We start from the raw sequence: 12,830 nt of genomic DNA on the forward strand, positions 1-12,830 counted from the left end.
TTGACTTCTTGCAAGTGGAATAATATCCTTATTTCCCGAAATTGTCTGAGCATTCCTGTTTAATAAGTGTGTTTGTGTCCCAAACAGCCAGCTCTTTCACCCCCACCTGCTGCAGCTAATGGCAGTGAGTCTGTCAGCTGACCTTCTGAAGACCAGGCTAGTGTTTGAGAGGGTCCATGTTGATTCCCTCCACAACCTGCTACACCACAAAGTAAGGGGAGGGTTCAGCAATCGTCCTTTGGGATATCATTCTTTGCTTATTGTACCCATTCGACTGATTCTTGGGGGGCCCGATTTGATTTAAGATTGAGTCGATAAAAATAAATTCTGGATTTAGTACACAGGGGAGCTAATTTCAGGATGTAGAAAGGATGTCTCTGAAAGCAGAGTAAAGATTAAGATTAAAATAAGATGATAAAAAGTTGTACCAACTGATTGCAGTAATGTTGATACACGAAGCAAACCAAACCAAAGACCAAAAAAGATTATGATTTTTGGAAGTTGTGATCGATTCAGAATCAAAGCAGATATCTAACATCAAGAATCACGATTCTTGCGTGAATTTTACATAAATATCGAGGACATGGTTTGTGACACTATGAACTTTTTAACGAGCCATTGCAAAAAATAGCAAAAAAAACTGATATCTACGGAGCATTGTAGAAAAAAAGCTTGATGTGTAAATCTGTGAGCACAGATTTGTAAACCGTTCCCTCGGATTCCAAAACCATACTCGGTTTTCCCAATCCGTGAGCACAGATCCTAACTGATTCAGACCGGCATCTTTACAGTATGAATGAATGAATGTAAGGTTATCTATACAGTATGAATGAATGAATGTAGGGTTATCTATACAGTATGAATGACTGAATGTAGGGTTATCTATACAGTATGAATGACTGAATGTAGGGTTATCATCTATACAGTATGAATGAATGAATGTAGGGTTATCTATACAGTATGAATGGCTGAATGTAGTGATCATTGTCTGGTAGACTCAATAGGCTCCGTCCTCTCATGCCATCAGAGTAGTGGTAGTGGGCGGTAGTAGCACCCTGCCTGGTGTGGTGACAGAGGCTTATGGCCTGCTCATGAGGCTGATGTCCGTTAGAGTCTCAGGCCTGTAGCCAGAGCCATGAGGTGTTAAAGGTCTCAGCTGAACCATTGCAGCTAGCGGCTGTGTTTGTCTGTCGTTTTGTCTGTTCTTTCCAAACAGCAAGCAGAGCTCCCAGTACTGCAGGGGGCGGGGCTGCTGGCAGTGTTGCTGCAGGTGTGTGAAGGAGTTATTCACCTCCACAGCCGTGGGCTTGTGATCAGAGCCCTCTCATCCCACAGCGTCGTTCTCACGCGTCCGGGATTGGCCAAACTTACTGGGTTTGGCTTTATGGTTCATAGGTAGGTGGTAGTGGCCATAACAACACAGCTATAAAGCACTGAATGCAGTCTTAAATAAAATCCTATTTCTACCCTGTGTGTGTGTGTGTGTGTGTGTGTGTGTGTGTGTGTGTGTGTGTGTGTGTGTGTGTGTGTGTGTGTGCGTGCTTCTCAGGGAGGGTCCCAGTGTAAAGCCTTCAGTTCAGCTGGACGTCCCCCCCAGCTTGTACAACTGGGCCGCCCCAGAGGTGGTCAGGAGGAGAAAGTGCACAGAGAAGGCTGACCTGTACAGCCTGTGCACCATCCTTCAGGAGATGTATACAGGTATATATATATATATGTATAGGTATATATACAGGTATACCGCCAGAGAAAGTGCTTCTGTCTCTCTCACAAACTCAAGATGGAAAATGTACAAACAGCATTAATCTAAAAACAAATATAAAAGCACTTTATTATCTATTTAACTTTCCTCTTAGGCAACCCTTAACACTTCTTCACTCAATAAGCGTTTGTGCAGTCTTTGTTGCCTTGGTGGGTCATTCCCCACCAAACAAGCCCCCCTTTGGATAAAGCTGAAGGTGAAGTGAGGAGCTGAGCGTGCTGAGTGCTCTGCTTGTAGACGCGGTGCCCTGGGGGGCGGTGGACCACACCTGGATCAAACAGCTTGTGGAAGGGGGCCAAGCTCTGCGGGCCGACAGCCGCGTCCCAGAGCCCTTCTACGGCCTCATCTGTGTGGGCCTGCAACCGCACGCCACGGAGCGGACCCACAGCGTGCAGGACCTCTGCGTTACACTGAGGTCTGACATTAAGGTGTGTTACCAAACCCACAGTGTGAAGGCCCTCTGCGTTACACTGAGGTCTGACATTAAGGTGTGTTACCAAACCCACAGTGTGCAGGACCTCTGACATTAAGGTGTGTTACCAAACCCACAGTGTGAAGGCCCTCTGCGTTACACTGAGGTCTGACATTAAGGTGTGTTACCAAACCCACAGTGTGAAGGACCTCTGACATTAAGGTGTGTTACCAAACCCACAGTGTGAAGGACCTCTGACATTAAGGTGTGTTACCAAACCCACAGTGTGAAGGACCTCTGACATTAAGGTGTGTTACCAAACCCACAGTGTGAAGGACCTCTGACATTAAGGTGTGTTACCAAACCCACAGTGTGCAGGACCTCTGACATTAAGGTGTGTTACCAAACCCACAGTGTGCAGGACCTCTGACATTAAGGTGTGTTACCAAACCCACAGTGTGCAGGACCTCTGTGTTACACTGAGGTCTGACATTAAGGTGTGTTACCAAACCCACAGTGTGCACGACCTCTGTGTTACACTGAGGTCTGACATTAAGGTGTGTTACCAAACCCACAGTGTGCAGGACCTCTGTGTTACACTGCGCTCTGACATTAGAGTGTTTTTATTTTTTGTTTTTGAGTGTGTTTAGATCTTCATTAGGATTATTGGGCTACCCTGCCATGCCGTGTCTTCCTCTAGGTTGGCTCAAATAACAGACACAGACCACAGTTTTGCTTTGTTTCACTCTGTCAGGTTATATTGATTGTTGGTTATGGTCAAACTCCTATAACATCCATGGGTGAATTATTATTCTTATTATTACACGGCCCTTCTTAACAATGTAGAATGCTCCATTCATTTGAATGGGCCTTCCCAACGTCTGGCGGTCAATTATCTTTGCATAATTGACCGTTGCCAAGCATAATTGACCGCTGTCAAGGAAAGGGAATTTTTTGCCTCTGATTTTCATATCATTCCGCAAGTTATCTGGTAACTTATCAACCCCAGCGTGTTCGGTTGCTAAGCAACGTCAACGTCTTTGGCGGACTATTTCTCTGCTGATCAACACTACGAATGGTAACAAATAAATTGTAAAAAGACACACCGTGTGAAGTTATTCTTTCGTTTTGGCAAGTAGCCGTGTAATAAGAGGGATAATGTATAGAACGTCGCCGGTCATTATCTAGAATGAGCCCCTTCAGGGTAGGGATGTCACGATACCAAATATTTAGAAGTCGGTACCAATACCAGTGAAAATCCACGATTCTCGATACCATTTCGATACCACGGCAAAAAACAAAAATAAAACAATAAATCCCATGTACTTTGTCACGATACCAGAAATTTTGTAGTCAATACCAATACCAGTGAAATTCCACGATTCTTGATACCCAATTCGATACCACGGTCAAAAACAAAACAATAAATCCCATGTACTTTATTTATTAAAAACATTTAAACATTCCAAAAAACAGTGGCACTGGCATGTAGCCTTCAAGTAATGAATAAAAATAAACCACTATTAACATTACAAAAAAAGAACAGTGGCATGTAGCGTTCAAGTAATAATAATTAAAAATAATAATAATACGCGCTGAAAGCAGGCAGTCATGCAGCTATGGGACTGGCGTTTACACTTGCGTGCATGGCGGGGTTTAAAACATAACTTCCAACCTAATATTAAGTAATATAACGCAGGTGCGCAAGGCAGCCACAGGAGACGCCAACATTGTTTTCAACTGCTCGGTACCGCGCCGTATTAATTAACCAAGTTTTGAAAAGAAAAAGTATTTGAAGCGAATAAGCAACGCTGTTTTTGATTTGTTTATTTGGTTTTGAACGAATAATTTTGGATGCATGCATCGGCTTTGAGTTGGTTTGTTTACTTTGAAATTGCATACGCTCGCAACACTCACGCACACGCGCACACGCACGCACACATTCACCGCCGCACCTACTACAACCTGCCGATCTTCAATCAAAACAACATCATGTAAGTGATGCCGGACGCAGTCGTACCATGCGTGTTTAGAAGCGCAACATTGAAACGGGTCCCGTCTGAAACAGTCGCGCGGCGCAGCGTTCCAAACGCAAAGTACTTCCAGACGCGACTCTTGTTATTCTTTTTATCGACGAGTCGAGGCGGAGCCGTCGCACTCGCTGCAGCTGCCGTCTTCCATGTTCCCGTGTAGGTGTATATGCTGCCCACGTGACGTCCAGAGGAATTGCGTCCTCGGTACCTACGGTACTAAGAAAAACGAGTACCGTCACGTTTTTTGAATTTTGGTATCGACTTGGTACCGAAGTATCGGTTCTCGTGACATCCCTACTTCAGGGTGAAGCAAGACCCCTCCGCTCCACGTCGGTCTGGTCCACCCTGTCGGGGCTGATTTTACCGATAATGACCGGCGTTCTATACATGATCCCTTACTTATCTTACAATCTTACAATCTTAATAAGATAATAAGATTAACCCTTTCTTTCGTGTAACATAGGTGGCGATTTAAACAGGATGTTGTGATGGTTTGCAAGAGATTCATGTGGGTTAAGAAAGACTGGGATAAATGTAGTAACAAAAGTATCAATGTGTGTATTGACCAACAGATATTATAAACAATTAACACTGATTGAAAAAAAATTCAAATCCATAAATGACCATTCATAAATAGTAATAAAGTACCATCTTATGTTGTTTGGATGTTTCATAGAGTCTATCGCCCGACTTGAAGTTCAGCTCCTCCGGAGACTGGGGGAACACAACAGGTAAGACTAGTATAACCTGCTGATCAGTGAAGTAGTCGCACAAACAGGGCTACCGTTCAGGCTCAAGGATCTGCACTACTGTCGGTGTCCTGCGGGCACAGCTCCATACAGTCAATGTAACGCAGCCTGCACCGCCGTGGCCATGCCGCGGGTTCTAGCATTAGCCCAGGTTTCCAGATTGTGGCTTTGGGTGTATTTCTCACACAGCAGAAGACTCCTGGAGATTACACTAGATTCTAACGTTATTGCATTCCTTCGTAATGCAAATTGATGCATATACATATTATTTGACTACACTAGGGCTTAACTAGAGGTTAGGAGGACAGAGAATGCCAGCCAGGAAGTGTGCCCAGATGAACAGAGTTTAGACTGTAGTTCTTGATGTCAATCAAAGTATTGGGTTGGACCATATTCGCCTAAGATTAAAATCAAGTAAATAATAATATAATACCCCTAATATACGGAAATTATGTTGTATTCATCAAGATGCAAGAGTTATTCAAAGCACTGTGGCAGCAGCTCTTGATAAGCTCTCAATTCTGCCTCTTTCGTCTAGCTGCCCCTCACACAAAGTCCTGGCAGGTGGTGAATGAAAAGACTCAGCACAAAGTGTCCAGTAAACGGGCCAGGCAGCAACCCCTTCAGCATGAAGGGACCCAGCCGGGGGAGGAGAGGGCAGTAAAGAGAGTTGAGCAGGTGACAGAAGAGGTTAAAGGCGATGAAGGTCCTCTGATCTCCAGTCTCCACCCTGTCCCCTCGGTCAATGGCGCACTACCGTTGGATGAGTGGCGCGTGTCCCCCACCGCCCCGCTCACACTCAGCGAGGGCTCCATGCACTCACCCAGTGGGGAGGACTGTTTGGAGCTAGCCCAGGAGACACACCTCTCGGCGGGTGGCCTTAGGCTGTCAAAAGTGAGACAGGAGCAGATCAGTTCCATTGTGCTGAATCTCAAAGTGTCACAGGTACTGCTGCAGCAGGGCAACGCCAGCCTAGATGTTGCGGAGAGCTACCGCCAGAACAGGGGAGGGAACGACGAGGTGGACTGTAGAGACGCTGCCCCCACAAACCCATCCAAGTACAGGAGTGCTGTCGGCCCGCCTTCCCCCCGCTACCACCGACCACCTCGTCCTCTAGCCACGACACTCGACAGAAAAGGACATTATGGAGAGGAAGCGCAGGAGAGACAGAGAGAAGAGCTCACCTTTGGGATGGCTCCTTCTCCCTTTTTGAAGAATGATTGTCAGGAATTTAGAAAGAAATATTTTGTGCAGACTAATAGAAGTAGCAGCTTGATTAAGAACGGATTATTCGATATTCATCCAAGATCAAAGCATGAGGTAAGGAACTGTTAGTTGAAGACATTAACTCAAACTCATATCAATGTACATTTTAATAACTTTGTATATATATGATATATATTATTATTTTTGTGTAACTAATTTCCACTTCTTATAAGGTATTTATGTGGTTTGTTCCTGGTACTAGGAAGTCGGAGGTATAAATTCCAGGGTTTGGTCCCACCTTCAGCATCTCCCTGGAACACGGAAAATAAATGACCTCATAGAGAGGTACGTTTCTGACAGAGGTAGAAACAGGATGCTTTTACTTATCATCTGTTCAACTGTAATCTGAAGCAGTCAGTGAGGTTACAGAGGATCCTGTTCATCTCTGCTTGGGTTGTGATAGGTGGGAGCACTGTGGTAGGTAGCTGGCAGCATGTCACTGACCCTGACTGATGAGGTGTTGCTAAACGACCTTCTAAAGTAGTGTAGAACACAAAAAGGATGAAAGGCTTGGCATGTTCCCCGCCACATTGTGCCCAACACAATGTGTGGGGCACAAAGGGCCGACTCCTTGACCTCCAGCACTGTTACAGCCAAAGGACCACCAGCAGTTACAGTACAGCAACAGTGAGTGGATTTCTTTCCAGGTCATGCGCCTCGCCTGACCTTCTGGAAGGGAGCGAGTCGTCTCTACAGCCGGTGGGCGTCCAGGCCCCCGCCACGGAGACCGGTAAATCCATAAACCTGCTTCGGTTTTTTTGGTTGTTCTTGGTCAACAAAGTTGTTGTTGTTCCACAGAGCCTGTTCTGTGGTCTCTAGGCCACTCAGGCCAGGAGAGAGTCGCATAATGGACATTTAGGAATGCCCCAATGCCATTTTCTTTAGTTTGAGCACTGAGTAGTCACTGTAATCATATATGTTGGTTTAGTTTGAGTACTGAGTAGTCACTGTATTCATATATGTTGGTTTAGTTTGAGTACTGAGTAGTCACTGTATTCATATATGTTGGTTTAGTTTGAGTTTGAGTAGTCACTGTAATCATATATGTTGGTTATCATCGTCTAGTGCGGCTAACATTAGCAAACATTTTGACGAAAATGAACGGTATGAAGGTCGCCCATCTCCAGGCTCACAACGATGAACAAAGCCATCTACCTCCTACCTCTACCTCCTACCTCTACCTCTATACCTCTACCTCTACCTCTACCTCCTACCTCCTACCTCCTACCTCCACCTCCTCCTCTACCTCTACCTCTACATCCTCCTCTACCTCCTACCTCCTACCTCTACCTCTACCTCTACCTCCTACCTCTATACCTCTACCTCTCTACCTCTACCTCCTACCTCTTCCTCTACCTCTTACCTCTACCTCCTACCTCTACCTCTATACCTCTACCTCCTACCTCTACCTCCACCTCCTCCTCTACCTCTACCTCTACCTCCTACCTCTACCTCTATACCTCTACCTCCTACCTCTACCTCCACCTCCTCCTCTACCTCTACCTCTACCTCCACCTCCTCCTCTACCTCTACCTCTACATCCTCCTCTACCTCCTACCTCTACCTCTCTACCTCTACCTCATTACCTCCTACCTCTACCTCTCTACCTCTACCTCATACCTCCTACCTCTTCCTCTACCTCCTACCTCTACCTCTCTACCTCTACCTCTTCCTCTACCTCCTACCTTCTACCTCTACCTCCTACCTCTACCTCTACCTCCTACCTCCTACCTTCTACCTCTATACCTCTACCTCGACCTCCTACCTCTATACCTCTACCTCTACCTCTACATCCTCCTCTACCTCTACCTCTCTACCGCCTACCTCTACCTCTACTCCCTGCTAAGGGAAACCGCGTGGTTTGAATTTGTCAGGGTGGAGGCAAAGATAATGTAGCACTTCCTTTGGGCCTGATTGACCCTCTTGGTCTAGCAGTCGGTTGGTTGACCTGGTACATAGAAGGACCCTGGGGGGGAAGGCAGGACCCTCATCACCTCAGGCATCAGGATCCTGACTGTTGTCCTGACTGTCTTTGGCTGGAAGGGTTTTCTAAATGCCCTCATGGAATCTGATCTGAAAGCAAAGACAAAGTATAATACCAAAGAGTCAGCTAAACATGAGAGTAAGTGTTCATGTTGCCCCTGTTCACTGATACTGAGGTCCACTGCAGATAGCAGCAGTGAGAGTGAGTCTGACGGAGATTTCCACACAGTCAACCAGACCTTGGCGTTGACTTCCAAAGGTTGGGACGACCAAGAGCCTACACAGGTAAAACAAGAGTCAAACCCAGAGTGTGGACTACTTGAAACAACACCACGCTCGCCCTGACCTGTTTGATTGTGTTTCCAGGAGGAATCCGACTCTGATACAGTCGAACGCCACACTACCCTGAGGCCATGTCCTACTGCGCATAACCCCGACCCAGAGGCTACCCAGAGTCAAGTAAGGGAGACGTTCATCCCTAAACAAATAGTCATTTGACTATTTCACTGTGTTGCAGCCACACAGGATATTCCTGATGCCACAGAATGGTGTATTCTGTGGACGAGTGTATTGAGTGTGCTTCCATTTGAATCCGACCCAGGATCCTGGCTCAGAAGAGGGTGGAGATGTGATCCCAGTGGTGTCCAGACCCGAGGCTAGAACACCAGGAGGACCTGTAGCCAACATCACACACAGTGGTCAGAAATTAGTATTAAAGCTAAAATTATTCATCACACCCATGCACAAAGAGAATAAGCTATACGTGCAACTATGGGTGAAATGCTCCTCATTACTCTTCATTGTATTATTTAATATTAGCGTTTTAGTAGACAAACTCTGTTTTGTGGGAAAAGACGTTTACAGTTTCCATGGAAAGCTCTCTGGAACAAAATAAGAGTAGACTTAAGTATACAAATATGAACCAGTTTCAGTTCATAATATTTAAATTTAAAAAGCAGTAAAGGCCAATAATGCTCCTTTGTAATCACTTCATCCAGAGGAAGAATGTGTTCTGAGTGAAAAGGAGATGCCCTTGGATGGGCTCTCTGCTGGACCAGCGCTGTCGAGTCTCGAGAACACCACATCAGAACCAACATGCAGCCTGGCTCAAGTCCACTCAGACATGTAAACGTCCACATCTATAGATGTGTCTTTATATACTTTTTCCTCTACGATTGTAGAGGCAACAACTCCTGAGATACATAGGAGGACTACAGCCTATGTAAAGGTCTTCCTTCTTTGACTCAATAATTAAAAAGAAGGGTTTTAAAGCCATCCTTTGTGGTCAAATAATGAGGTGATTTCTGCCGCTCCATGAACAGGCTGCAACACTTTACAGAGCTGGCCGAAATCTCCATCATCACAGGCTCTCCAGCCCAGCACCAAGACGGCCTCCACCAGACCTCCCTGAACAGGCCTCCTCCACCCTACAACAGCACGCCACTGGGTGAACCTCCTTTACCTTTAGCCCTTTGCTCGTAAGAGTAGCACAATGTCCAAACCTTTGTTAGGGCTGAATAGTATCCATGTTTTTAAAAACAGTTGATGTTTGTGTTGTATAATTCTATGGACAGCACATTTGAAATCCAACCGTCCTGGCACTGTGGTGAAGCCCCGCCTCAGTCTGGAGTCTCCAGGAGTCCACTGCTCTTCTGAGAGCTTTGCCACAGCAGCTGCAGATGTCTCAGGGGACAGCCTCGTAAGTGGCCCTGTTGTCACCAGTCCCAAACCATTGGCTACTTCTCTGGTACAATGTAATAGTCTGGGATTGCACTGGTTAATTATCAACTATCTTTCTTCTGCCATTACCAGCAAAACAACCAGGTAGCCACAAACGTGGACCCTGGCCCCGGGCCTCCTAGTCCCCTCCCCCAGAGCCCTGACACGGCCCTCTGTGGCTCCACGGGGCCTGGGCCTGGGAAGGAGCCCGGAGGAGCAGGAAGGGAGGCAGTGGAGGGCAGGCAGGAGGAGCCACAGGCTCAGGGAGCAGCAGCGTGTGCAGGGCTGGATGAGGGGGATGGAGGTGGACAGCAGGGGGGCGGGAGGAGCCCCCGTGTGGAGGCAGCGGAGCAGGCAGGACCGGACCGCCGAGGCACCGTTGAGCAGCCCAAGCCTGGAGCCTGTGGCGCCGCTAGCGTTGGAGGTTGGCAGAATGACCCGTCACTGGATTCCGTTAAGTGTTACTTCTGACAAAAAAAATTAATTCCTTTTTAGAGGAAGGTATTGGCAAGATCAGCACACATGGACCTTTGCATTTGCACAATTGAACGAGTGCTATGGTTGATAGTGACTGAACAGAACACAGATACGTTCATCACGTGGTGATCCCATCTGAATATGAAGTTATATTTACTATCTTTGCATGGCATTATGTGCCATCCCTTTGTAAATAAAAAAACAAGTAACTTTCTAGAGTTAGGGCGACACCTTGTCCATCACCTTGTCCTTGTCCATTAATTTTATTTGTATTATTTGTATTATTGTATTATTGTGCAGTGGAAAGTGATTTTAGTAACCTTGGAGAAGTGAAGAGCGTTCATCAACTTGTTGTTGACTTTACATAAACTTTTCCCAAGAGTTGAAGGGACTCCTGGACGAGGACGAGGAGGGAGCCCTACATAAGGCCTGTGCTGACCAGCGTGGTGAGCACACACACGTGGGCTTCAGTTGGCGTGGTGGGAGGTTCATCTGTGGTTCACTGTTGGCTGATAATGACGATTCCCCAGCAGACCTTCAACCAGTTGGAGGTCAACCCTCAGAAGACCCCAGCTCACTGGAAAGGAGTGACAGGTGTGTGTACCCACTGTCGCTAAGACTTGAGAGCCAGAATGTGATTGTTATTGTTAGAAATACAATAGCCAGCTATTACGAGTGAGAACATTGAGAGGATATCTGTTTCCACTTGAATGCAGCTGCCTCTGTATGAGACCGCTCCCGCCTTAGTTCTGACCAATCAGGGCATCTCTTGCCTGATTGGTTCGGGAAATCAATCAACTGTTGCTTGAATGCAACACTTCCATTGGCTTAGAAACGTAGAGGGAAAGGTGCAGGATGTTTTTGGGTGAGTGTGGTGGTTTTTAATTTCTTTGGTAGTGTAGCTTTTTATACACACACACATTGTACCGTATAACCATTTAGAAGTTCTATGACGTTCTATGACGTATGTATACATGTTTTACGTCTGCTAAGCGAGACAAATCAAAGTCCAGGCCAGGGGGAGTATTGGCGCCCACCGAGAACGCCCCTCAATAAGTGGGCGGTGCTTTAGTGCAAAAGTCGCCCCTCCCGGCTACCCACAATGTTTATGACTTCTTAGGAGTGTGAATTTGCCGAATACACGCGCAAAGCGTTCGACCAATCACAGCAGAGTTGGCGTGCTGACCAATCACAGCAGACTGGGCTACTCGGGAGGGGGGCCTTAATGCGACATGATAAAAATTAGTTTTGATAAGACGTTTTTGATGGTGAAATTGGTTTTGCAGAAATGAACAGTGAGAATAATAAGGGGTATTTCTAACATACAGGCATGTAACCCTATTCTAGTAGTACCCTCATCCTCATCCTCAACCTCATCCTCTTATCCGGGGTCGGGTCGCGGGGGCAGCAGCTCCAGCAGGGGGCCCCAGACTTCCCTTTCCCGGGCCACTTTGACCAGCTTTGACGAGGCGTTCCCAGGCCAGTGTTGAGCTATAATCTCTCCACCTAGTCCTGGGTCTTCCCCGGGGTCTCCTCCCCACTGGTCGTGCCTGGAACCCCTCCCTAGGGAGGCGTCCAGTGGGCATCCTTACCAGATGAACCACCTCCACTGACTCCTTTGGGTTAGGGTTAGGGTTACCCACAACCGTGCAGTAAAGCAAACGCAATACCGCCCCCGCTGCTCAGATTCTCCGGCCAATCTCATGCTCCATCGTTCCCTCACTCACGAACAAGACCCTGAGGTACTTGAACTCCTTCACTTGGGCTAAGGACTCATTTCCTACCTGGAGAAGGCAATCCACCGGTTTCCTGCTAAGAGTCATGGCCTCAGATTTAGTGGTGCTGATCCTCATCCCAGCCGCTTCACACTCAGCTGCCAGCCGATCCAGTGAGTGCTGAAGGTCACAGGCCGATGATGCCATCAGGACCACATCATCTGCAAAGAGCAGTGATGAGATCCTCAGATCACCGAACTGCAACCCCTCCCCACCACGACTACGCCTCGATATCCTGTCCATGAATATCACAAACAGGATTGGTAACAGAGCGCAGCCCTGGCGGAGGCCAACACCCACCGGGAACGGAACTGACTGGCTGCCGAGAACGCGGACACAGCTCTCGCTTTGGGAGTACAGAGGTTGGATGGCCCTGAGGAGTGACCCCCTCACCCCGTACTCCTGCAGCCCCTCCCCCCCCGTTCTCCGTTCTTCTCCCGGGGGACCCGGTCATATGCCTTCTCCAGATCCACAAAACACATGTAGACGGATGGGCATACTCCCAGGCCCCCTCCAGGATCGTTGCGAGAGTGAAGAGCTGGTCTGTAGTTCCACATCCAGGGCGGAATCCGCATTGTTCCTCTTCAATCTGAGGTTCGACAATCGGCCGAACCCTCCTTTCCAGCACCTTAGAGTAGACTTTACCAGGGAGGCTGA

General features: G+C 47.2%; 1 protein-coding gene across 1 annotated transcript in view; it reads left to right on the forward strand.

Moving 5' to 3' along the window:
• tex14 (testis expressed 14, intercellular bridge forming factor) overlaps window positions 1–11,077 on the forward strand; it is a gene marked incomplete at both ends in the record, with an annotated part of 29,224 nt that extends 18,147 nt beyond the window's left edge. The window contains 17 exons of the mRNA XM_084474220.1: window positions 88–211; window positions 1,217–1,395; window positions 1,550–1,698; window positions 1,997–2,187; window positions 4,881–4,935; window positions 5,492–6,273; window positions 6,422–6,504; window positions 6,867–6,949; window positions 8,390–8,487; window positions 8,569–8,661; window positions 8,804–8,900; window positions 9,201–9,327; window positions 9,525–9,649; window positions 9,777–9,901; window positions 10,015–10,345; window positions 10,779–10,844; window positions 10,929–11,077. Of these exons, the coding sequence (XP_084330346.1) occupies window positions 88–211; window positions 1,217–1,395; window positions 1,550–1,698; window positions 1,997–2,187; window positions 4,881–4,935; window positions 5,492–6,273; window positions 6,422–6,504; window positions 6,867–6,949; window positions 8,390–8,487; window positions 8,569–8,661; window positions 8,804–8,900; window positions 9,201–9,327; window positions 9,525–9,649; window positions 9,777–9,901; window positions 10,015–10,345; window positions 10,779–10,844; window positions 10,929–11,077 (2,857 nt within the window). The remainder of the gene's footprint in view (window positions 1–87; window positions 212–1,216; window positions 1,396–1,549; window positions 1,699–1,996; window positions 2,188–4,880; window positions 4,936–5,491; window positions 6,274–6,421; window positions 6,505–6,866; window positions 6,950–8,389; window positions 8,488–8,568; window positions 8,662–8,803; window positions 8,901–9,200; window positions 9,328–9,524; window positions 9,650–9,776; window positions 9,902–10,014; window positions 10,346–10,778; window positions 10,845–10,928) is intronic.
• Between the last annotated feature and the right edge of the window lie 1,753 nt (window positions 11,078–12,830).

Source organism: Micromesistius poutassou (assembly GCF_964030765.1).
Source record: "Micromesistius poutassou genome assembly, chromosome: 10".
NCBI lineage: Eukaryota > Metazoa > Chordata > Actinopteri > Gadiformes > Gadidae > Micromesistius > Micromesistius poutassou.